The 27138-nt window shown below is 37.4% G+C and overlaps 1 protein-coding gene across 4 annotated transcripts in view; it reads left to right on the forward strand.

Annotated features, from left to right (window-relative positions):
* DAPK1 (death associated protein kinase 1) overlaps positions 1–25696 on the forward strand; it is a 91969-nt gene extending 66273 nt beyond the window's left edge. For 2 of the 4 annotated variants that reach the window (XM_042877401.1, XM_042877402.1), the window contains exons 16-26: positions 1545–1742; positions 2792–2989; positions 5130–5228; positions 8200–8277; positions 10859–11081; positions 14511–14699; positions 16492–16689; positions 19379–19517; positions 21198–21318; positions 22500–22688; positions 23283–25696. In XM_042877401.1, coding sequence (XP_042733335.1) covers positions 1545–1742; positions 2792–2989; positions 5130–5228; positions 8200–8277; positions 10859–11081; positions 14511–14699; positions 16492–16689; positions 19379–19517; positions 21198–21318; positions 22500–22688; positions 23283–24515 — 2865 coding nt within the window. In that variant the 3' untranslated portion in view covers positions 24516–25696. Of the gene's footprint in view, positions 1–1544; positions 1743–2791; positions 2990–5129; positions 5229–5403; positions 5682–8199; positions 8278–10858; positions 11082–14510; positions 14700–16491; positions 16690–19378; positions 19518–21197; positions 22292–22499; positions 22689–23282 lie in introns of those variants that run through there. The other 2 variants (XR_006180267.1, XM_042877403.1) reach the window with 2 other exon arrangements.
* Positions 25697–27138: the final 1442 nt, after the last annotated feature.

Here is a 27138-nt window from a genome sequence, read left to right on the forward strand (position 1 = left end):
TGTAAGAAGGAAGGGGACGGACTCTTCAGGAGGATCTGTTGTGACAGGACAAGGGGAAATGATTTCAAACTAAAAGTGGGGAGATTAAGATTGGGTACAAGGAAGAAGTTTTACACAGTGAGGGTGGTGAGGCACTGGAACAGGCTCCTGTCCCTGGAGACGTTCGGGGCCAGGCTGGACCAGGCTCTGAGCACCCTGAGCTAGCTGTAGGAGTCCCTGTTCATTGCAGAGGAGTTGGACTAGATTGCCTTTAAAGGTCCTGGATCATTCTATGATTCTGTGAATTTGGAAAAGACAAAAAATTGAAATCGTGGAGGTCTTGGTACCTCTTAATAAATAGCTACTCAAAACAGTGCATAAACCACTGTACTCAGAAAGTGCGAATTAGATTAGAAGTGGAAGCTTAAAGATGAAGAAGCTTCACGTCATGAAGGTCCAGCTGGTGGTATGTGAGTTCAGCTAACGCTTCATTACTTGTTGGTTTGATTTCAGTAGCTTTTTAATGAGGCGTGAGAGAGTTCGGAAGTGTCAATCAGCCATTTTTGAAAACAGAAGAAGCGTTCAGAAGGGCTCCTTTAAAGATGCTTATTGTTCTGTGAGCTCTGAACTGTCAAGTTTTGTAAGATGAAAGAAAAGTTTTAACTGAAAAAGAAAACGTGTTCAACCCTAAATTCATTGATACTCTCTTGTGCATGGGTGTTGACTTGTGGAACTGAAATTTGGCATCCTGTAGGGCTACATTTGTATTGTTTAAGCAGAATCAACTTTTACTTCCTTCCTTAGATTTTTTTTTTTCTTTTTTACAAAAACTTGATTGCAGCCCACGTCCTCTAGTATCAGCACTAATTGTCTGTTGTTATTAATTGAGTACAGAAAGGATATTTCATTTCTTAGAATTTGAAAAAAATCTTTGATACAGTTCTTGTTTTGTAGTGGGATACACAACCATTAGTTTCAATAACTTATTGTTATGAAACATTTGGATTTCTTGATGATGTTCCACCCAATTGTTTCAAAATACAGAGATATTGGAAATGACGTTTTAAATCTTCCTTGGTTCAAACAAACAAAAAAATGTCTCAAGCTAAAAGTCTTGTGAGATTTATATCTCCTTGGTGACTTATCTGTCTTAAACACTATTTTAGTCCCTTAGCATGCAAGATGTGGATGTACAAAGTGTTTATGAATGAGAATCACTTTTCTAGTAGGAGAACCAAGGCAGTTAGCCTTAATGGCACGGAAATGTCCAATCTAGTACTACTCACATTCAGAGTGTTGTCAACAGATAGCCTTACAGTGAGAAATATAGACTCCCAGAATCCAGGTGATGATGCAAATCTACTGCTTCATTGTAATCCCTTAGTGTGTCAGCAGGAACCACTTGAGAACATCAGCATTTGAAATTATCCCCTTTCTACAAGGCTTATATAGCAGACTGTCTTTTTCCTGCCATCTTGCTTTCTCTCTAAGTTAAGGAGGTGAATTGCTTCTTGTAACATTTGTTTCTGTTTTTTTCATTGTGGGCTTTTATTCTGTGTCTCTAGGAAGAAGAAACCCCATTGCATTGTGCTTCTTGGCATGGCTACTACTCTGTTGCTAAAGCACTTTGTGAAGCAGGCTGTGATGTGAACATTAAAAACAGAGAAGGAGAGACTCCACTTTTGACAGCATCTGCTAGGGGATACCATGATATCGTGGAATGCTTGTCAGAACATGGAGCTGACCTTGATGCAACAGATAAGGTTAGTTATGGGTGAGTGATTTCATTTAGTAGGAATTGCCTCCAGGGTTCAGAGGTGTCACAGAGCCATACCTCTGAATTGATTTATTTGAATGCTGCATCCCAGCATTGTTTTTTGTTATTTAGGATTTCTGAGCAGTTTCTACAGAGAATATGGTTGGCTACACTAATCTTTTAAGTTGCTAGCTGATTATTTTTACTTTTTTTATTATTATTATTATTATTATTATTTTGATTATTTGTTGTCACCTTATGAATAATATTGAGGAAAATGGAAGGAACATTTGGTTCTGTAACTGTGAACAGACTAATGACTTAGAGAAAAGAATTTCATGTTTTCCTGTGATTCCTGACATTTGTTTCTAGTACACCAAAATCAATCTATTTAAAAATACAAGTGCACTTCATCCAAAATCGTGTTTTCTCTCTCACAATGTGATCCAAAAAAAATAAACTTTGCATTTCTTAGATTATACTTTTGCTATGTCTGTCCTCATAGCTAGCTTTATTGATGGTAGTTACAAACTTGTTACTAAAGCATGTTCAGTGCAGTATTGTTTTGTTTTTTCCCCAAAGAAGAAGTAAACTGATCTTTATTATTTTTTTTCTAGCTAGGTTGCCTGTAAGTTATTCCACTGAGAAAGCAAGTTCTGTCTCTAAAGTTACAGATTGCTCGACTTTTACAGCCCTAACTTCTGTTGTTAAATACTACTGTGATTTACAGTGCTGAGCTTGTTTTTTCAGTTGGTCGTGCTCCCACTTTCTTGGGAAGTCTTCACTAGAGAATGTGTATTTACATTCATCCATTCCACTGCAAAGCCTGCTGGCTTAATAAAAAATTTGGCTTTCTACTTGTTGTTGATTTGCTCTGACAGATATTGAGCATCTCCCTTCTTCCATCCCTGCCCTTCCCTTTTGCCTCCCCCCAATTTTTTTTTTTTTTTAATTCTGGAGGCAAGGAAATGAGTACGATTACTGGAAAATTATTGTGACTCTGAAAAATAATAGAATTTTTATTTTTACCTCACATCTTGACTCTTGTATTTTCAGGATGGTCATATAGCCCTACACCTTGCTGTAAGAAGATGTCAGATAGATGTAGTTAAAACCCTCATCAATCAAGGCTGTTTTGTAGATTTCCAAGACAGACATGGCAACACTCCTCTCCATGTAGCCTGCAAAGATGGCAACGTCCCTATTGTAATGGCACTTTGTGAAGCAGGTTGTAACTTGGATGTCGCTAATAAGGTAAATGGGATATGGCACTGAACTGCTTCGTTGAGGAGGTCACCTGTTGCGTTGGATGACCTTCTCTACTTTGCTAGTCAGAAAATTATTTTTCCCTCATTTTTATCTCTTAAGTGGCCAAATGCAAAACATTGAATGACACATGCTGCAGATTTAACTTTTTCAGTTTAGTTCATGGATTAAAGATCCATAAAGATCCAAGTGAATTAATTACCACAGTGCACTTTGCCACTCAGTCCTAATGTTGAAGTCTGTGCCAGCAATCTTCTTCAGATGTGTAGATCATATCTATGCACCAGAGAACAGAGGTTGTGTGTTTCTGGTGGCCTGAACAGACACTGGTTTGAAATGTCTTAATAACATTAAATTGCTTGCAAAATTGAAGACTGGTGCATTTTTATTAAATTTAAATTCAGTACAGATCTGCACTGTCATCTGAACAAGTAATTGAATCAAGTGTGGATTCTACTGCTGGTTATAAAAATGCATGTTATATTAGCTGGCTTATGTTTTTCTTTCTTGAGTTCATTTATTGAAATAAACAATGATAAAACATTAACTTAGAATAAAATATATAAAGTATATAAAAAGTTGCCAGCAGTAGAGTATGTGAATTCTCAGAATTAAAATGTTAAAAGTAAAACTTTTCAAAAATTGTGGTTAGATGACTGAGGAAGGTACTTTGGGGAAATTGGCCTATTGGTTATTCCTTCACCTACAAGTGATCACATACAAGCAGTCTTTCTCTGCTCCGTTGAATTCTTATGTGCTCTGAAACTTAAGTTTTTTCTTGTAGATATCTTTATATTATCAATTGTTTGGCTCATATTGTAATTCACTCTTTCTGAAAAAATGCATATTCATACAGTTACATTTTACTAATACTTACACTTGTTATGAAAACTGACCTTTTCTATATTAGCTAGCTAATTAAAGTTGTAGGTCTTCAGCCTTGAAAGTTACCCAGTGCAATCACTTGGTTTTAATAATTAAAATCATCAGCTGCAAAGTCAAGAAACTTACAGTAATGCACTCTGAGCTTAAGTATTATTGAGTAGGCAATTAAATTTAGACCTACTGCTGAGAACACATTTGGGGAAGTGAGTTAATTCAGCAAAAGGCTGGTTTGGCACCTCTTTTCATAACTGAAAATGCTCAGATGGGATCAGCCTGACTTCAAGCATACCATAGAAAAGAACAGTCTTCAAGTATGCAGTAGAGATGGGATCATGGCACAGGAGGTGCAATTAAAGTTCATGTCTTGTTAGTCTTCCAGTAGTCAAGTACATTGGAGTGATTTTTTTTAAGAATACACTTTATTTGAAAGAGTAAATAAAGGTCTTATGAAGTAAAGGACATTCATTTCTACTTGTCCTCTTCCGCAGTGAAACTGGTGATGTGAGTCAACTAATTAAGGGTCATCTGTCCTTGGTCCTCAAAACTAGCATTGTCCAATGCATATCCAATACCATTTGAGGGCACTGCTAGTTTCTTTCACAGACTGTGTGCAGTAAAAAATGTCGTAAACATTTGAGTTTGACAAGTAAGCATCTTTCCAGTTTGCAGCTGGCATAAAACTTAACTTTGCTTTCAAGTACTCTTTTTTGAAGTAAGCAAATAAATTCTGAATGTAGGGTTAAAACAGGGAGAACTGTATTGAGAATATGAAGTAATAAGAGGATGCGATAAGAGAATTTACAAGTAATGCAAGGATTTACAGTATATAGTAGAGTTATTTATGATGTTAGCTGTGAACGTAGAAGACCAGAAGTGATTGATATGAAAACCTGTTGTCAGGAGAAATATTTGGAGAAAATAGCAAAAACAGGATGAGGAATATTTCATCACTTTCTTTTTGTCATTATAATCATAGATCCCTTCATGCGCGCTCCTTATGTTCATCTCTTATTCCTCGCTAGGAGAACACTGCAGACATGTTCAGACATCTTCAGTAATGCTTGATTTGAAATAAATTGAACTTTAAAAAGAGCTTTACAAACTAAGGGCTTTTTCTTAAAATTTTCACAGTACCTTTGCAGTATATCAGTGCATAACAATTGTATGATATGTTTTATTATTAATCATAACCATTGGAATGATATTCTTTGACTAATATGACCCTTTATTTTCTCCACAATAGTATGGAAGAACACCTTTACATCTTGCTGCAAACAATGGCATTCTTGAAGTTGTCCGGTTCCTGTGTCTTATGGGTGCCAATGTGGAAGCTCTGACCTCAGTAAGTATTAAGACAGTGCTTCATGCATGTTTTGTATACAGTGTTAGAACAAGTTAATCTCGAGGGAGAGCAGTGGGGGTTAAATACAATTACATTTTGAAATGAAAAAGTAGTAGGTACTAGAACATCCGCAGCTTGAAAATAATTCTGTTGTCTACTTGTTCCCTTCTTACAGCTGAATTTGAAACTGGGTACAGTGAAGCTACCACTTCATCTGCGGAGTTTCTTCACTTATGAATTAGTTAGGCATACAGATAACAATGGTGGCCCATTACAGCATTATGTTAAGATATTTCATACCATATACAGTTGCTGTACAAATGTATAGTATGTATCCTGTTGGGTTTTGGGGTTTTTTGGAGCAGTTCAAAAGCTTCATTTTCATGTCATAAATGTGTGGGTGCATTGAAGAGTTGAACTAGCATGCAAGTATCTTTGTAAAAAAAAAAAAAAAAAAAAAAAAAAAAAAAAAACATTTATGTCAGATCAATCAGTACTATTGCTTGCAATTCGCACTCAAGATATCTTTCTTTCTTACTGCTTTGAGCAGCAATGTCATTACTGGCACATCTACCAAAGAAATTAAATATCCTTCTTCCTAAATACCTCATACACCCTCCATACATCCAAGGCATTGTACACACCTTTACCTGCCCGCCCACCGTAATTTATTTTTAGAAGACTTGCATTGGTTTATGCTGCTCCTTGCTCTAATCACTGCATTCTAATCTGCAATAACTGTTTCTCTATATATTGAAATCACGTGACTGTGATTTGGTTACTGTTTTTCAAAGTTTTTGCTCACGTGAAGTATCCCTGAGACAACAAAAATGGAGGGAGAAGAACGGCTCATTTACTTCAGCCGTATGATGGAAATTACATTTTTGCTTTCCCATACATTGAGCACTGTTGTTTTTTTTCCTCTGAGTATGTATCTCACATGACAAATAGAAGCCTTTCAAAAGTAGTCAGTAAAACCATTGAAACTGTGGCTTGAAGAAGTTTAGTATCTAAAAATGACATCTGGAAAACTAGGTCAGTGACTGCTATGTCCTCTATTAATCAGCAATTAAATGTGCATGCAGTGGACTTCATGGGGCATTTTACAGCTTTTTCTTTGCTACCTGTTTTTTGTCCTTTGCTGGTTTGTGGTTTTTTTTTTTTTTTTTTTTGTCTCATTCTGTATTTCTGTTGTCAATATTGCATACTGTAGAGGTGAGATATAAAGGAAAAAAAAGTGTGGATAGGAGATTCATGAGCTGTATCAGCTCCTTATGTCAAAATAACTATGTTGGTATAATTGTTCATCTATTCCTTGTAATTTTTATCTCTGTAGCTTGTATCAGTGTGAATGAGATGACAAAGTAAATAGTGCTGATGCTAACCCCGACAGGAAGAACACACTGAATACACATTGATCATAGAAAAATAAAATGGCTTAGGTGTGAAGGGTCATCAAATCAACCCCTGAGGCAGGGTTGTCAACCACTAGTGAGTCACTGGATTAGACTGCCTAGGGCCCCATCCAATCTTGAACATCCTCAGGAATAAGGCATCCATAGCTTCTCACGCAGCCTGTTCCAGTGCCTCACCACCCCTTTAGTGAAAGATTTCCTCCTGCATTTAACCTAAATCTTCTCTCTTTAGTTTAAAATCATTCCCTCTTGTCTTATCACTATCTACCCATGCAATATGGATCAGTGCAGATGCAAAAATTCTTTGTCTTTGTTACATCTTTCTAAGGAAAAGGATTTTTTCTAAGGAAAAGGATTTTAAGAAATTCAGGTGTTTCTTCAGTAAAATTGAAGACACCTTTAAATTTTGGAAGGAATTTAAGGGCGAGATGTTTGTTCAGAATTAGTCTCTTCATACCATGACCCATGATTCTGACTGTTACCTGCTGATGTTCCTTTTCTGTATTAATTATCTGAAATTCTGGAGTACATAGTGACTTCTATGGAAAACTGAAAATGGCTCCTGTATGTAGATACCCAGTTATCAAAGATGCCTGTTTCATATATCAGGCAATAGTTAACAGGATTGCCAGAAACGACTTAAGACTATGCAAACCCCATATGAAAACCTAGTACATAAAAATAAAAGTCCAACAAAGAGGTCTTAATTTTCCAGTACTTTGTCTTAATATGTGAAAGGTCTTTCATTTAAAAATAAAAGATAAATAATAAAATAAAATTTACTTCTCCAGTAAAATTCTCCAGAAGTAAAATCCTTGTGAATTAGTTACCTGCTGCCAAAATGTAAAAAAAAAAAAAAAAAAAAAAAAAAATCACCATTAATCTGGTGGTAACAGGAAAAATAGCACTTTTTCTTTCAGCTTATTCATATTAAACTGCTGATGTATGAAACATAAGTAATTAAATGTCAAGAATAGGATGCTGAAGTTAGCTTTTCTCCTTTTGAATTCGCTGATGCAGTTTAAAGCACATCCTTTCTACTGTTCATGCTTTCTTTATACCTCCACTGACTTATATGCTGTCATCATTCTTCATCCATTAGCAAACAAAATTCTCCTGCTATTCATGCAAGTGAATATGTCTTCTTTGTGAACCATTTGAAATCTGTTTAGAAAATAGTGTCTGTTAGAAATACATATAGAAGTTACTATAATCTACTAATTGGTGAGAAAAGAATACAGAAAGAGAGTACTGCATCACTATAAGGCTCTGAATTCAAAGTGTGTTTGTACAATGGCAGCCAGATGCTCATTTGTAAACGAAATACTATGGTGTGTTTCACAGCGTGTATCTTTGTACTACTTAAGAAAACAGGAATTCCAGTGGGCATAGTCAGTACTGCTTCATTTATTTTTTTTTTTCTCTTCCCTCTGACTCATCTATGTCTGACAGTAATTATTCTGTTATTGCCTTAACCAGAATTGATCTGTGTTGCACGTAACTTTTTATTGTGGGTAAAAGGAAGAAACTGCAGCTAATGATTTATCTTTCAACAGGATGGGAAAACAGCAGAAGATCTTGCCAGGGCAGAGCAGCACGAACATGTAGCCAATCTGCTTGCAAGACTTAAAAAGGTTGGGAATGTGTACATTTTAACTGAGCTCTTCTTCTGAGTGTTTTTAAGATGGTAGAAGCAGTTTGAATATAGGAAATTATAAGATCATTCACAAAAGTCACTCTAGAAAACTCATTACAAATATCCTTGCTGCAAGATAGACAACACCAACACTCCATCTTATCTCTCTAACAATGCCTACCAAATATTTTAAGGATTTTATAAGAAACTATCAAGAGTTAGCACATCCTACAGGAGGACTTGCTTTCATTACCATTTTATTTAGATTCGAGTTATGACTTTGAGGAGTTCTCTGGAAGCTAGAATATCACTTGTAATAGTAGTGCAAGTTTTCTTTTTTTAATTCTGCAATTTCAGTAGCTCAAAATCCTCTACCTTTTAAAACATAGAGCTGATCTAGGCTTCTCATAATGGAGTAAGCCTGAGAAGTCTGGTATAGTTTGATTATTCCAAATATGCAGTATCATGCTGTGAAGATACAGAGACCACTTTTCTGGAGATTTCAGGCTACAACCAAAGCAGTTAAGAGTACTGTTTTAATTATGCCAATGATATTTGGAGATATACAGTAAATGATCAGGCTCTTCTTTCCACATAATTTTGAAGTGGAAATGTATGCGTGCCAGGCATTGCCAAGGAGGAAGTAGAATCATGTCCTGCCGGTAAATCTGTACCTGCTAGAATTGTAAAATATATCAGTGAAAATGACAGAAAGGTGCAAAATTGAGGCTTCCTTTACAGTGATTGCTTTTGTGTACGCTTGTCATAACAAGATCCATAGTATAGCATCTATGTATATATATCTCTACACTATGGCACAGTATTTCTCAAAAGAAAGCAATCAAACAAAACAAAAAAAACTCTTGACTGTTTCTGCATGCAGGTAGAAAAATATCTCTGATGTAGACATGAAACTAGTACAAATCAACCTAGAACAAAAGGAACAAGATAGAGCTACTAAAATCTCTTTCAGAAGAGATTTATCTAACGCTCTTTGACAGTGGAGTATACTTAGTTCTTGGAGGCTGACTACATATGTAGGGAAAATGTATAGTAATTATTTGATCAGAGCTTGCAATAGATAACTTCGTAAGTTGAAATTAATAATCTACAACAAACCACTTAAAATGGGTGATATTATGCAGTGCTGAGTGCACCTGACATTTTTTTGTCTTCAATGCCTCTAGAGGATTTTGTTCCTAAAAGCACACATATAAAGAACTTCCTGTTTTAGTAGCTCTTACAGATAACTGAATATTAGCAATGAGGGGGTGCAAAATTTGCATTGTGATGAACATACTTTGTACATACCTGTTAGGGAGAAAGAAAATAAATTAAATACACTACTATCTCTGAGCAATTTCTCAGTGAAATTGCTGCATGTTCTTATTTTAGGGATTGATGCAGTGGGTACTCTTTTAATTCACCTTAATTCCCAGTACAAATGCTGAACAACAGAGCCTCTCTCAGCTCCAAATGGGTGAGTGAAGGAAGGGAGCATAAATCAAATTCCTTTGCTCCTTCAGTTATTTTAAAACAGGTATTTCTTTACTGAGAGGCATTTAATGGTTTTCCTGTCCTCCACTGCTTTGTCTTGATGGTTGATTTTAAAGTTCAGCTCCCATGAGTAGAGCATCTATGTCTGATTGCTTTTTGCTGGTGGAAGAAAGCAAGATGTGTTTTGTTTGTCCTAGGCTGTTATTCTTGTTGCAAAACAGAGTGGTGAAAGGTAAGCTTGAACTGGAAAGCTCTTCTCCAGAAGCTGTGATCAGGTTTGAAGAAGGCCTAAATATGAGCAGGAAGTCTGCAGCTGGGGAAGTGCTAATGAATGCATTCAGAGGGCAAACAATGAAAGGACAGTTAAGTAGGGAAGCAGATTTATTGAGGCTTGGGAGTAAAAAGGGAAACAAGTATAGAGGATTTAAGCTTGCAGTAGAAGGATAGAAATTTTGAAGATTGGAAGAGGTCTTTAATGGGAGAGAAGAACTTTGTGGGAATTGAGATGTAAGATTGGTCTGGGTAAGGCAATATTTTGCTTGCAAAAAAGTGAAGTGAAAATAAACAGGCTTTTGGTGGAGAGAATTCTCCTAAGCACAAGTATAGAAAAAAATAACAGAAAGAGGAAGGGAGAAGCGTGCCAAGTTTTCAGATTGCTCAGATGGTGGTTATCATTGCAAAATTCTTCAGACCTGCATATATATTATATAAGCTTAAAGGTAATGCTTACGCTACTGAGAATGATGGGTAAGGAAAAAGGGAGTGAAAAGAACCTATTCTTTTCTCATTCGTCCTCAATTATGTGTCAGAATGATCCCGTTCACTGATGTTGATCCCAAAAGTATGCATGATTTTCATGACAATTCAAATTCTTTCTGGACAGCAATGATTTAGCTGTGTTTTGTTTACGCATCCCTCCTCTTCTGCCAGTGATTGATCACTTGCATGGAGCAGCAGGGGGAGAACTGATCCAGATGAACACTAACCTGGCAAAGAAGTTCTACTTAAATCCTAGGTTTTACATTTGTTGGAAGGCAGAAGTTCTCTGCCATGCACTCTGATTTGTTTGTACTCATTTTTAGGATACGCACAGGGCAGTTTTTATCCAGCAGTTGCGACACACACAGAACCCACAGCCACGGATTAAACTGAAGCTGTTTGGACACTCTGGCTCTGGAAAAACAACCCTTGTGGAGTCTCTCAAATGTGGCCTAATCCGAAGCTTTTTCCGAAGACGTAGGCCTAGACTCTCTTCCACGAACTCAACCAGGTTCCCACCATCTCCTTTGTCTTCCAAACCTTCAGGTATGGCTTTAACATTGTACCATTTAAATAGTAACTCATTTTTCATCTGTAGAAGTCCAAACAAGCACCTATTAACTGTGGTGTAAAAGACAGAATAGCCTATTTGTGTAAGGAATCAAAGCAAAGCAAAGATGGTATTGACTACTCCACATGCAAACTGTTGCCTAAAATAAGAAATAAGAGGAGCAGCAGTTGTGGAGAATGAAAAATAGTTCAGCTTCTGTTTACTACTGTGGTAAGTATGTGAGCTTGAGAGAGCAGAGGACAGTACTTTGAAAACTGTATTTATTTTTACGAAAAAGTCGTAAGCTGCAGATATTGCTGCAATAATGAGATTCTACCATCATGGTTTTGGACTTAAGTTTTGTCAGCATTTTTTGTTTAAGTGTAAATTCTGTGTAAAACTAAAAGTTGCTGCATCCTCAGACAATCATTAAGTATAACCACAGATACACGAAAAAGCTTTCTGGTAAGGCACTTGGATCAGCCAAGTGGTGTCTAAAACTGTCTCTATTCAAGATGAAAAAGGAGATTTTCTAAACTGAAGTATGCATATGGTAAGGAAACCTTGCTCATGAAGTTAACCTGTGTAACATGGAAAGAGCTGCAGGATGTGGAGAAACTAGTTAGATTTACACATCGACATGCACCTCATTCTGGAAGAGCCTGTAGTTGTGGTAGCATGCCAGAAAGAGAGGACTGTTTGCTGTAACATTGAAATACTGTGCAATGTATCCAAGCTAATCGGGCAATTTGAAGAGCTTGAATTTAAATTGCTGCTCAGAAATAATCTTATTACCTAAGTTTCAGATGAGGTCAGTGTTGTCTTTCTCTTTAAAAACCCTTGGGTATTGCTTGCAGTTTTAGGTATTATCATTATTTCCACATAATGCTAGAGCAAGTGCTTGCAATAGATTTCACTTCCACTTTCTCTCCTATCACCTTTGGAAACTCTAAGGTAATTATTGTGATTTGTCAAGATACCCAACACAGATTACTACACTTACCATTCATTTATATTTGCTGTTCATTTATCAGAAGGCATTAATACCTGTGGTGGTGAGAGAATATGTAAATAAATCAATCAGAAGTTCTTGGATTATTAACTCACTGTGTTTTTCAATGGGAGACTAACTACACCACAAATATCGGTTCCTGGAGGCAGAGAGGAGCGTAACAGTAAGCTGAGTGGTGCAGTTAATATGACAGAAAAAAGAGATGCCATCAAAAAGAACCTGAATGATCCCAAAGAGTGGGCCCATATGAACCTAATGAGGTTCAACAAAGCCAAGTGTGAGGTGCTGCACTTGGGTTGGGGCAATCCCAGATGTATATAGATTGGGGGAAGAAGTCCTTCTTGGCAGAGCTGCTCTCAGGGAGTTGGGGATCGCTGTGGACAAAAAGCTGAACTGCAGTGAGAGACAGCAGTGTACTCTTGCAGCCTGGAAGTCCACCTGTGCCCTGGACTGCATAAGAAGAGTGGTAGCCAGCAGAGCATGAGATGTCATTGTCCCCCCTTTTCTCTGCCCTTGTGAGGCCCTAGCTGGAGTACTGCATCCAGATCTGGGGCCCCTAGCACAACAAAGATGTGGAGCTGTTGGAGCAGATACAGAAGAGTGCCATGAAGATGATCAGAGGGCTGGAGCACCTCTCCTATGAAGGAAATGTTGAAGGAGTTGGGCTTTTTCAGCTTGGAGAATGCTCTGGGGAGACTTCACTGTGGCCTTCCAGTACTTAAAGGGAGCTTACATACAGGAGGGAATATTTTACACAGGTAAATAGTAATAGGACAAGCAGGAATTATTTTAAACTAAAAAAAGAGGGAAAATTTAGATTACATTCAGGGAGAATTTTCAATGAGTGGTTAGACATTGGAACAGGCTGCCCAGAGAACCTGTGGCTGTCCCATCCCTGGGGTTGTTTGAGGCCAGGCAGGATGGTGCCTTTGGCAACCTGATCTTGTGTTGATTTAGTGGTTGATAGCCCTGCCTGCAGCAAAGGTGTTAGAACTAGATGATCTTTGAGGTCCCTTCCAACCCAAGCCATTCTATGATTCTGTGAAGGTTTTGACTGAAGACACTTTTTAGGTCACTTGATACAAGAATCAGAGAGTAACGAAATGCTGTCATACCATCATCAATTGAAAGACGATGTGTCTGTCATGCTGCTTGAAAAATCAACATGAAAGTAATGGTGAATTTGAAGCATTCACTTGAAAATAGCTTCTCTAGAACTTACATTTAAAAATTGAGCAGCACTGTTCAAGTGAATCTACTATGACATCACTTTATGTTTCAGTATCTGGTCATTTTGGATGCAAATCATTATGTAAGTCATGAATAATGTTCTGAACGGAACATTATAATCTGAGACATTTAAAACAGTCCAGTTTGTAGGGTACTTGACAACATGTTTGTTTTAAAAAATTCAGTAAAAATAAGTCTGAATTCACTGTATTTAATTCATGTGAGCCTGAAGATTTAAATAGTCTACCAAAAGATTAAAACATGAAAGTTTTTATTATACTTCTAACTCGTATTAGAATTCAGCTTCTAATACGGGAAAGAAATATTTACTTTCTCCAGTAGATGGTGCAAGTTAATTAAAAAGCCCTTTTTCATTTACGGAATCTGCAGTGAGCGTGAACTAAACAAATTGCTTATAAGTCAAATCACTCCAGTTAATATACTATAACTATATACATCTAGAACTACCTGAAGAGAGGCTATAGTGAGCTGGGGGTCAGCCTCTTCACTCATGTAACTAGTGATAGGACTAGAGGGAATGGCCTCAAGTTGCACCAGTGGGGATTCAGGCTGGACTACTTCTCTGTAAGAGTGCTCAAGCACTGGAATGGGCTGCCCAGGGAGGTGGTGGAGTCACCGTCCTTGGAGGTGTACAGTGAACGTTTGGATTTTGTGTTGAGGGACATGGTTTAGTGAGAACTATTGGCAACAGGTGGATGGTTAGACTGGATGATCTTGTAGGTCTTTTCCAACCTTACTGATTCTATAATAATTTTATCCTTAGTTACAGAATTTAACTATTCAAATGTGTAGCACTTTTATGCCAATGAAAATAGCCCATACTATGAAATTACAACCCTTATCTATAAAAAGTATACTGTTGTGGTGTAGAAGAGCTTTAACTCTTAAAGTCTCTTACTTCCAAATTATTCCTTTCCTAGCTTCCTTCCCAGTAGTATATGCGCTACAGTGCACCAAATGGGATCATTCTAAATTTTCCCTTTCAGCATTCAGAATAAAGATGTTGTTGTGTGTGCACACAGCTTGGTAATCATCTTTTTTTGAAGAAAAATTGAAATTTTTTTATCAGTTTTTTTCTTTTTGCCTAGCATACTTATTTTGAAGTCATATGATTGTAACTTTCCCATGATTTTTAATCTTATTTTCCTTTTCTCCAACTCAGTTTCAGTAAGCATTACGAATCTTTATCCTGGTTGTGAGAATGTCAGTGTGAGAAGCCGAAGTATGATGTTTGAGCCAGGCCTGACAAAAGGGGTATTAGAAGCTTTTGTTTCACCTGCTCATCACTCTCATTTCTCTGCTGATGATCAGTCCACCAAGGCCATTGACATTCAGAATGCCTACTTGAATGGTAAGCAGAGGTCTGAGCTGGCATGCCTCACTTTTGTGGAGAAAGTAATGCCATGTTGCTTGTTTCTTGTTTTTAGAAGTAAAAAAAATAATATATGACTTATATATGACTTGGTATGGTAGTGACTGGTTAAGAATTCAATACTGGGGGGGTGGGGAGTGTTTAAGTAGAAAGTATATCGGTGTGAAATTCTCTGCTTGTAAGACACGTAGTAATCTTTTGTGTCAGATACTTATCACACAGGAATATTTTTGAGTCGAGTAAGTGGGGTGGGAGGAAGAGGTTTGTTGGAATAGGAGTGGGTTAGGACACCATCTGAAGGTTCTGACACTTAGGATAGAGATTTTTGTCAGATTTAATTCAGTCCCATAGGCCCAGGTGTGTTTCCCATCTCTGTGAAGGACCTAACCATTCTTACCCCCTGAGGGGGCTGGAACACATCCGGTGAGCACCAGACTGGGACTTTTGGTTTCAGTTTTTCAGAAAGCAAGTTAAGTGTTCTGCAATTGGAACCAGTTAGCAGGAAGAGAGGTCTGTCTTAGAAGATGTTTGAACCGCTCACTACTTTTCCAAAACAAAAGATGTGTAGTGCTTTCTCTTCATCCGGTAGCTGTGTTTTGTCTTCAGTACACATAGATCCTAGTGTAACACTTTTGAGTGTGAAGATCATACAAAAGGTGCATACCAACACCCTTACTAATACCAACACCCTTACTAATAATCATAGAGGTGGTAAGATCTCTCGGTGGTAAGGATGATGTTCTGCATGCTTTAGCTTCAAATTAATCAAGCTTTTAATTTGGAGAGAGAAACCTATCTATAAATTCAGCTATGTACACTAATACATACTGTGACAAAACATTTGTCCTAGATGCTGAAGAGTTTGGCATGTAACTAAAGCTTGTTCTTTGTATGGCTAATTTCTTCTTTCGTTATAATTTGAAATCAGGTCAAATTCTGCAGTGAAATAGTTGTGCCACAAACTCTTCAATTTTTTTTCTTTCTATTATCTTGATCTTCAAGGAAATTGTGTACATGAATGAACTCTGAATAGCAGTACTCATAACAGTAAATTTCAGGTCTCTGGCTTTTTTTCCTCCTGGAAATTTGAAGTGCATCTCAATCAGCATTTATTTAAGTAAAGGTAGTATAATTGTATCTAATTTCACACTAACCTGGTAGTGAGTCTGGGAAGTGTCAACGCAGTACAACATGCTAATGGTTTTCTCACCTAAAGCTAAATAAAGCAGATCATAGAAACAAGTGTTGTGCTATTTCAGCCCCTAATATAGTGATTCTTCAGTCCTGACTTGCAAATGTGGTTTGAGTAACACAGTACTGTAAAGTGAAGTGGGTTATTTGAGAATGTTCTTGGGTTGCTTTTAATACCAGCAGTTGTCCTTCAAAAGAAAAAAAATCATTAAAATGCTTTTTGGGATTAGCAAGAAAAGAACAGTTGTATTTTGCAAGTAATCACTTCTATACATGACACAAGCCAGTTTAATGTGTAAGGCTGCAGTGCATGTAAAATGCAGGTGTTTCCCTGTGACCTCCAGCTGAATGACTTAGAGAAGTGAATGTGAGAGAGGAACAAATTGTGAGGATCCAACTTCTCAAACTCTGAGATGGTCTGAAACTTCAACATTCCTTTTGATCATGATTGCATTTACAGTTCTGCCTTCTCAGTTGCATGCACTTCACCTCTGAGAAAGTTTAAGTTAGACTGTTTGAGTTGTCTTTCCATGATGAGTAAGGCTTCATGCTTACTGACATGTGTTTGTCTGTTTTTTAGGAGTTGGTGATTTCAGCATCTGGGAATTCTCTGGGAATCCTGTGTATTTCTGCTGTTATGATTATTTTGCTGCAAATGATCCCACCACAATTCATATAGTGCTTTTTAGTCTTGAGGAGCCTTATGAAATCCAGTTAAACCAAGTGACCTTTTGGCTTAGTTTCCTGAAATCATTAGTCCCTGTTGAGGAGCCAATAGGTATGTTCTTTTGCTTATTAATGAAATATCACAGGAATACAAGCATTTCTCTACAGCTCTTAAATCTTCTATGTTGACTGATATTAAGCATTTTCATCCCCTTTTATTTAAGCAAAACTGAATCAATGTTTCTCAGCAGTTCTATTTGGACAGTTCTGTTTGTGGGACAAACCTGAAGAATTAATTTCATGCACCGGTTATCCACTTGAAAAAGGTCATGAGGTACAGCACAAGCTCTTGTGGCAAATGAAGTTTTATATCAGATAAGTGTTCTGGAGAAGTGTTTTAGGAGTGTTGAAACCATATAAGGCAAGTTCTGGACATGTTGATTAAAACGCAGTTAAATCTGACAGCAGTTAAATGTTTTTACAGGATAAATTAATTTTGTGAATGTCAACAGGAATCATAAAATCATAGAATGGTTTGGGTTGGAAGGGACCATCTAGTTCCAACCCCCCTGCTATAGGCAGAGACACCTCCCTCTAGACCACAATGCACAAAGCCCCATCCAGCCTGGCCTTGAACACTTCCAGGGATGGGGCATTTGCAGCCTCACTGGGCAACCTGTTCCAATGTCTTACCACCCTCACAGTAAAGAATTTCTTAATATCTTGTCTAAATCTACCCTCTTCCAGTTTAAAACCATTTTGCCCTGTCCTATTGCTACCTGCCCTTAGAAAATGTCCCTCCCCAGCTTTCCTGTAGAACTTCCTCAGGTACTGGGAGGCTGCTATGAAGTTTCCTCCTTCTCTTCTCCAGGCTGAACAGCCTCAGTTCTCTCAGTTCTCTCAGCTCTAGCACTCCGATCATCTTCATGACCCCCTTCTGGACCTGCTCCAACAAGAATGATATTGTAGACTGGCATTACCTCTCATTACATGCCACTCTAACTTTTAATTAGAGGTGTATTTTAGCTTTAACTTCTGGTACATCAGAATATATGGAAACCAGTACTTCTGGTTCACTTCAATTTCTTTAAGACTTTGCATGGGTTTTAAGTTAAATGACTTTGTATTCAAGCTCTTCAATGAGTTAAAAGTTCATAGAATCATGTAAGTTACATAGCATAGAGTTATGCGACAGGCAAACTGATTTTAAGTTAATTTTTTGGGTTTTTTTTTCCTTAAAAGGTCTGTAGGTCAAGGCATACGTACACTGTAAGGTTTGATCATGATTGTAGCTAAGCACTGGTCTGCAGTTTTATGGAAGAACTGGTTTCACTAACAAAGTATTGTGCCCACCAAAGGATCTAACTCAGCACTGATGGATGTTTATAAAAATTGCTGGGGACTAGCCAGACAAAAATACTGTATGCATACACTATTTTACTATTACTTATTTTTTATTATTATTTTATTATTACTATTTTCACTATTACATAGTGCAGAGTATTGCCCCTCTCTTTTTGCTTACTGCTCTCTTCTGTATGTATGATCTCAGCCTAACTGGTGATAATGATGAGCTAAAGGGCTGACCTTCAGTTTTCACCTCAGACACCTGCCTGTCTTTCATATTGCATTTTAGGCCACAACACAACGTTATGAATATAACCATTTAGATATAATTGACTTGCAATGACTTCTGAAATTAAAAGCTCAGAAATATGCAGAAAAACATTAAAGCTAAAAATATAGTTAACTTGCAGTGTTTAAAAGCTTTTCAAGTCTTGGTCTAGTAAGGAAACTTAGTTTGACTGAGTTAATACCATTATTTAGACACTTTGCTTAAATCAGTATTTATATTGATGAGCTCTATTTGGATATTTATGTCTATTTGTAGTATTTGACATTAGTGGATAAGTTTTACTTTTGGTATTACTTACAGCTTCTAAATTCTTGAGCTCAAAAAAAAAATCTAAATCTGGAGAAGTCTTATCTCGAAATGCTTTGTAGCATTGATGGAAAATATGGCTATTTTTAAGAATGAATCCACATTCTGCAGCTTAATCAATGAAAACATGTTTCTGACTTGTTTTTGTCAGACAAAAACTCTAGAACTGGATGTTCTGTTATTCTTCTGAAATAATTGTCTAATAATGTCTCCTCTTTTGTGGAAGATCAGTCTGAGAAGAGATAGAAAATTCTGTGTTCCATGCTGTCTCCTCATTCATGCCATTTGTATCTTTCTTTCTTTTTCATTCTTTTTCATGGTATCTGCCAGGCTTTCCTACTTAACTCTCACCTAGGTGAGAGGTCACTGTTTGTGTAAGTACTGTAAAATAGCATTCATACCAACATATAAATGTTGTAGACATTTTGTGTTCTACCTGCATTTCCCTAAGCTTTACCTGTAGTGTTGAGGTAATGAGAAACCCATTAAAAACGCTTTTATTTTTCTTAATTATTTTTCCTTACACTGTTATAGACTGTAGTTAATAGATATATTGGTAGCATTATTAATTAATGCTTTCGTTAAAGCAGTAAGGTCACGTGATACCAGTATTTCTGATACTATTCAAAGATTCCCGCTATTAAAATTGAATGTTATGACTTTGTAAGTGGCTAACAGCCAGAACAGCAGTGGTTTTGTTATATAGAATAGACGTAGCTGTGCTTAGAAGTTCATAAATCCACTGCAGAAGTGAGCGTTATCAAGAACAAAACGCGTGCTGCTCCTTCCCTGGCTCTGTAAGGCACCCATCCTCCTGGACATGTCTCATAGTAAGGAAGTGTTCTTGTTTCCTTTTTAGCATTTGGTGGAAGGCTGAAAACTCCCCTGCGTGTTGTTTTGGTTGCCACACATGCTGATATAGTCAATCTTCCTCGGCCTGCTGGGGGAGAGTTTTGGTATGACAAGGATACGTCATTCTTGAAAGAAATCAGGAACAGGTAAGGAGCGATTATATTTATTGGTAGTGGTGTATGTGGGAGTTTCAAAGAATGTATACTAAAATATACGAGAACATGGAAAAGGTTTTTTATTTGGCTAAAGCTTTGATATTTGCACAAAAGGAAGTGTCTTATTTTGAAGATTTCTTTTTTTTAATGAAAATATTCAGAAAGCTTAGTCTGTGAGGGAGTAGGTGGAAAAAAATTGTCAATACTGTTTTTCAGTGAGTGAGCTGCCCTAAGTGAGCTCACATGAGCAAATAATGCATAATATGACTGAGGCTCAAAAGTCTCACCTTGAAGATGGGTTAGATCCAGTAGCCAGTGTCAACATTCTTGTGTCAGTTTTGCACCAGTCTCAGAAAAGTGGGCAGTTTTTCTGAGCTGCAGCCTGCAGGAGTGAAAGAGGAAGTTTCACAGGGCAGCCACCTTTTAATCTGAATTGATTCAGGATTGGTAAGAGAAAAATTAAGCCAAGTCTGAAGGCAGTACCCATACACAGTTTGTGAAGAACTGGACATGGTGGAGTACATACAAAATCAACGAAATCTTTTGATCAACAAAAGATCAACCAAAAGGTATTCAGTAGTCAGAAAAGCTTTTCAGCTTCTTGAGCATGTCTGATTGTCAGTAACATACAACAGAAGACTTCCACAAACTAAGGAGTATTATAGGAGTATTCACATATTTGTGTTACCCACAAAACGGATAATGTGGTATCTCAATCAATTGAAATGAACTATCACAATATATATAGATTTCAGCATCAAATCTTACATCCGTTTAAATGCAGATCATTCCAGAGCTAAGAAAATAAGTATGTGTGATTGAAAAGTTAAATAAAAGTGAGAAATAGAGCTAGTGTCTGTATTGATGGAAACTAAACTATTTTAATTGAGTAGGAATTAAACAGCAAATTTCAAGACCTTTAAAAATGAATTCCTATTATCCATTAGTTCAAAGGAGGGCAACAAAGCTGGTGAGGGGTCTGGAACACAGGCCATATGAGGAGAGGTTGAAGGAGCTGGGAATGTTCAGCCTGGAGAAGAGGAGGCTCAGGGGAGACCTCATTGCTCTCTATAACTTCCTGAAGGGAGGTTGTAGTGAGCTGGGGGCCGGCCTCTTCTCTCGTGTCATTAGTGATAGGACCAGGGGGAATGGCTTCAAGCTACGGCAGGGGAGATTCAGGCTGGACATGAGGAAGTATTACTTTTCAGAAAGGGTGGTCAGGCACTGCAATGGACTGCCCAGGGAGGTGGTGGAATCACCGAGCCTGGGGGTGTTCAAGGAAAGACTGGATGTTGTGTTGAGGGACATGGTTTAGTAGGAGCTATTGGGAATAGGTGAACGGTTGGACTGGGTGATCTTTTAGGTCTTTTCCAACCTTAGTGATTCTATGATTCTATGATTATCTAGTAAAATGTGTTATTACAAGAGCTGGGATGGAGTTAAACTTCACTTAGGACTCCTCAGCCTTCTTCCGTTGGAAAGATAATAATATACTGTCAATTTATCTGCTTAAGATCAAAAAAACTAGAGAGCAACTATTCTGTCTTTCCTTATAAAATATCTTACCATAATTGGTACTGCACATACACATTACTCTTTGAAGGAATGCCACTGGATTAAGAAAATAGATATGGGACTGAGTAAACAATGCTGTCTCTCTTTATCTTTAAGATTTGGAAATGATCTTCAGATTTCAGAGAAGTTATTTGTGTTGGATGCTGGAGCATCTGGATCTAAAGATATGAAGCTTCTCCGAAATCACTTACAAGAAATAAGAAGCCAAATAATTTCTGTAAGTAATATCAATGGTCTGGTTTGTGCCAGCCAAAATGTGAAAACCTAGGACAGGAATTTTTTTTTTCTGTAAACTTATTACTTAATTTCAGGAATTAGAAATGAAACAACAAATTATTGACATGAAGGATTCTGTCAGCAGTTCCAAAATTGTTGGCATGTTGTACAGATACCAAAAATAGCCTTTCTTTGAAAGAAATTATTGGGATTCTCAGTTTAAAGCTATATTTTCATATTTTGAGTTGACAGAGATTGGACTCCGGTGCTTGTGCCATTGTTTGTTTTATACTATGTGACACAGTAGTATGACAAAGAAATTGAATGTATTTGATGCAGATGTTTTTCAAAAAGACCAGGGTTGAACACTTTACATACTGGTGTGCAAACTTATAATATAGATAATATATAGATTCTTTTATTGAAAAATTATGTACTTAGATTTTTCATAGTTGTGTATGAAACTAAGGGTAAAATTGCCCCTAACTGTATGTAATTACCATGGATCTACACAAACTTCAGTACTAAGGGTGACCAATTTTGAAGTCTATCATTTAAATTCTTCATATTAAAGTCCTTCTTAACTGTATGACATGCCAACACAAGGTTCTGTGGCTGCTTCTGTTAGGTGTAAAAGAAACAATGAAATAAAAGGTAAGTGTGGCTGAGTTCACTCTCAGATTCAAGGAAGAAGGTTTTTTGAATGTTAAAAAATGTAGCCTATTTAATGTTCTCAATGGTGTCTTGATTTTAATAAGTTTTTCTTTGACAGAACTTTTTTTTTTTGTAGCAGTTTCCATTAGATGAAATTTGAGAGGTCCTTATTGCATACAGATTGATTGGGTGCTGTGGCTGGAGACTGCAAGACATAGTCATCAGTAATGTCCAAAACAGTCAATAGATAAATATGCTATCTGTATGTATTATCTTATATTCTGCAGTGTCGCCTGTTGAAATGTCCAGAACAGACAGTGGTGAGTACAGACTTCAGTTAAATGCACAGCTGTTTCTGGAATATATTTCATTAAGAAAAAGTAGATCTTCTCCTAAGTTCATAACAGGTGGTAGAGTAACAGTCCATCACAAGGGGACCCTTTAGACATGTGTATATATATCATATACGTACTAGACCTCAATGTTAGCAGAGTACAGTTACAAGATGTTTTCTGTGCTTTTTGTAAGACTTGCCCACCTATGACTCTTCTGTGTGAAAAAATTATCTCTGTGCTGCCTTCATGGAGAAAAATGAATGGACCCAACCAGTTGATGTCCTTGCAGCAGTTTGTGTATGATGTACAGGAGCAGCTTAATCCCCTAGCAAATGAAGATGACCTGCGGCACATTGCACAGCAGTTGCATAGCATAGGAGAAGTGAGTGCTTTTTATCTAAACTATGTATTCTTACTATCAAGGTACTTCTCTGGTTGAATATTGCTTAATGGGATGTAAGTAAATGTCTGTAGTTATTTCCTTCTACTTGTCCTTTCAAGACATCATAAGTAATAGACTGGTTAATAATGCTTCTTGTTATCATTATTGTTTTGGTGTACGTGTTCTATTCAACATTATTTCTATGAGACAGAAAGAGCTGCAGTTCATTGCTATAATTGTAACATCATAAAATACATAGGATATGCTATTGTTAGCATCTTGAAATTAGGTAGTGAAATGAGATGAGAAATTTGTCTGTCTCTTAGAAATTGAATTGTAGGAAAACACCTTTGCATAAATAGCTTGCAGAGCGTTGGCTAGGCTGTAATGCTGTTGGGTTCTGATGGCTTTATTATTAATGGAAGCCAAGAGTGAGTTCTTAGTTCTGAATATTTGCAAGAAACTAAAATGCAGTTCAGGCTCTGTCAGCTGTGTTATTTAAGTGATTTGGTCAACAGGTTAGGAGAGACAGAATGTGGAGTACCGTCTTGTTCTTCATAAAATACTGATAATAGCTTTCCTATTTATAAACAGATTAACATTATGCAGAGTGAAACAGTTCAAGACGTTGTTCTTCTGGATCCTCGCTGGCTCTGTTCAAATGTCCTAGGAAAAATCCTGTCAATAGAGAACCCAAAAGCTCTCCATCACTATAGAGGTCGATACACTATAGAGGACATACAGCGTCTGGTAACAGATAGTGATGTGGAAGAACTGATACAGATTTTGGATGCTATGGATATTTGTGCAAGAGACCTTAGCAGTGGAGCAATGGTGGATATTCCTGCTCTCATCAAGACTGACAATCTCCACAGGTCTTGGACAGAGGAAGAGGATGAGGTACTGATTTATGGTGGTGTTAGAATTGTTCCTGTGGAACATCTTACCCCATTTCCTTGTGGAATTTTTCATAAAGTTCAGGTGAATCTCTGCAGGTGGATTCATCAACAAAGCACCGAGGGAGATGCTGATATACGTCTGTGGGTAAATGGATCAAAGATCATGAATCGCGGCGCTGAGCTTTTAGTGCTGCTTGTCAACCATGGTCAGGGCATAGAGGTTCAAGTTAGAGGACTGGAAACAGAGAAGATCAAGTGCTGCTTACTTTTGGATTCTGTATGCAGCACCATTGATAACTTAATAGCCACAACCTTACCAGGCCTTTTGACTGTAAAATACTACCTTAGTCCTCAGCAGCTGAGGGAACATCATGAACCAGTAATGGTCTATCAGCCTAGAGACTTCTTCCGTGCACAGAGTCAAAAGGAGACATCACTAACTAACACCATGGGGGGATATAAAGAGAGCTTTAGTAGTATACTGTGTTTTGGGTGTCTTGATGTCTACTCTCAAGGAAGCCTAGGAATGGATATTCATGTTTCAGATCTGAATCTACTCACCAGGAGAAAACTGAGCCGACTTCTGGATCCACCTGATCCCATGGGCAAAGATTGGTGCCTTCTGGCCATGAACCTGGGCCTCCCTGATCTGGTTGCGAAGTACAATACAAATAATGGAACACAAAATGACTTTCTGTCAAGCCCAGTCCATGCCCTGCTGCAGGAGTGGAGTAATGCTCCAGAGAGCACTGTAGGAATCCTAATGTCTAAGCTGAGGGAATTAGGTCGCAGAGATGCAGCAGACTTTTTACTCAAGGCATCTTCTGTATTCAAAATAAATTTTGATGCTAATGGTCAAGAGGCTTATGCTTCAAGTTGCAACAGTGGCACATCTTATAATTCAATTAGCTCTGTAGTGTCACGGTAAGAAACAAGTGTTTTGCATAGATATGTTTTCAAATTGCAGAAAAGATAAAAGTGCGAGAGTTTCTGTACCTTCTCAATTATGAGGTTTTACGTCAAAGGATTTTTATCCTTCTTCAGCACCACCTTTTTGTGCTTAAGCTTTCTACTTCTGGCTGAACTGTTGCTTTTTATTTGATCTCTTAAAGGCTGGTGTACTTCTGATGTGTTAAAAGTTATTACAGATACATAATGTGCTGCTTAATACTGATGTTTTAGCTGGAAAGTTTTTCAACTCTGGATGTATCACAACTGTTTTATGAAGTAATTCTCCCTGTAAAAGGAAAGGGGAGAAGAATAGCACATAGTACATGAAATGTGTATTTCTTATGTCCATTTTTTTCTTTAAAATGCTGTCCTCTGTTTAACACTTTTTTATATTTTTTTAAGGAGGGAAATCCACCTACATTGGTGATTAGTCTGCTTGAATATAACACCACATTGTTTTTAGCTGAAAAAGCGAGTGCCTTTTGCAGAAGAGGGGGGTTCCATTGGTTTGAATGACCCTGTTGGAGTTACAAGAACATGCTACCTCTGTTTCACTGAAATTGTCTGCATGCTTATCATTGCAAGTGGTGCTTGCCTTTTAATTTTTCCCTTATTTCTAAGACATTGGTAATGACTCATGCAGAGCGTTCATGTGCCAATACTGTGGGTACAGATGTGTGATACCTGTCAACTTTGATTACAGTCAAATCATAACGTGAAAACCTCTTAACCTTGCCAATTACCTTGCTTCTTTATTACCATTTACCTCAGGTAAAAGTTTGTTCATTATGGAGTTCAAAAAGGATATACATGTGTTAGATACCGCAGAATAATACTGTATGGCTGTCAGTTGTAATTTGTGTATACCAAATTGTTTTCTACTATTAGATCCTAAGTTACTTCTTGTACTTGAAAATTTTAACGGGGATAAAAACAAAAGGACACAAGATTTCCTGCAGTGAGAACTTTAAAATTGATATGAGGGGATAAAGCGCATTCTGTTCTAAAAAGCATGTAATTTTAATGGTGCAATGTGTTTGTGTATATATATATATTGTATGTATATATATTAATACTATTTTTTCCTTAATCTTACCATGTAGTAAAATTTTAAAGCATTTTTCTACAAATAAACTGTTGCTTGTTGCATCACTTTTATCTGTATCCTGTACCTTAAGTGGACCAAGCCTCCTCTTTTCCTTATAACCACAGTCCTGCAGAGGCAGTGCCTGACTTCTGATGTTCCGACCACCTCCTGTGTTGTCACACCAGGGAGCTCTCTCAGTATGCTGTGGAAGTATTTATATTTTATTAGGTGGCTCCTCTGCTGTGGAGTAGGTGTGCGTTCATTTTGACATCCCTGTGTATGCTGCAGAACAGCACTAGGTCTTAAAAAAGCTAATTGCTGTTTCCCACTGCTTTCTATATGTATTTTGTCATGTCTTTATTACATCTTTCACCTGATATCACTGAGCTCCTTTGTTGAATGTTTTTCCAAAATACCTAGTTTGCACTAAGAACCGTACCTAATGAACAGACCAACCGTCAGGTATCTCTGCTCTAGTGTTTTACTACCATTGACAAAGAGCTGAAGTTCTCCCTCCCCTGTCTGCTGTGAGTTGCTCACTGAAGAGTCATGGATATGTGGGTCTTGCTTGTTTTATAATTCTTCCTGTGTAGCTCATTTCTTTATCCTCAGCCTCATATCTGAAGGTGAGTCCAGCCTCTGAGTTAGCTTTGCTGAGACTATATGGCTGCAGAGGGCTGGGACCAGCTAAAGAAACTGTGTGAGAGTGCAGGCTGCTGTAAGATGCTTTTGGTGTGCAGGTCTGCCAGCAGTGCCTGCTGTTTTAAGTCTTCATTCACCATTTTACAGTGGTGAAATGGTGGAAAGACAGGTAGCTCTTCACGTGCCTACCTCCCCAAATGCTTTAAGGACATTGCAGATCTATGTTTGACTTACAAATTTGGGAGTATTATGTTTTTTGTTGTTTTTTTTTTTATTTATTTTGTTCTGGTTTTCTACCCTTCCCAATAGTACATTCTTGTCAATTCTCTGCTTCCATTTACTGTAAAATGCAGTCCTGGGAGTAGTGGATGCTATAATAGTTCTCTGAGTAGTGGAAAATGCTTACTGCATGCATCGTTTCCAGCTTTTATGGTAATAGGTTCAGGAAAATGAATCACTGTCATAGGGTAGCTTTGGATTGCGTCCCTGTAAGTCATGTGCCATATTACTGAGATTCCAGAAAAAATCATAGTTGTAAATTATTATTTCAACAGAAAAAGGTTAGCAAAGTGATACAAGTGGGTGTTCTTAGCACTCTTCAATTTTACTGATTCCCTGTTTTGTTTTAATGCAACAAAAAGCAGAGCTTCATTCCTCAGTTTTTATGGGTGTGTTTGAAAGGCAGTAGCCCTGACTCACTCTGGGAACATGGGCAGTGGCATCTTAGAAGATTTAAAAAAAAAAAAAGTTAGGCTGTAAGTTTTGTTTGTTTGTGACATAAACATACTAACCATGTAAACTTAGCTGCTTATAGTGAAACAAGTAAAGTTGGATACTGATCATTAGACTCCTCTTCACAGCTGCATGATTT

This window comes from Lagopus leucura, unplaced genomic scaffold, assembly GCF_019238085.1.
Source record: "Lagopus leucura isolate 7727_CA_CO unplaced genomic scaffold, USGS_WTPT01 Super-Scaffold_100018, whole genome shotgun sequence".
Taxonomy (NCBI): Eukaryota; Metazoa; Chordata; class Aves; order Galliformes; family Phasianidae; genus Lagopus; species Lagopus leucura.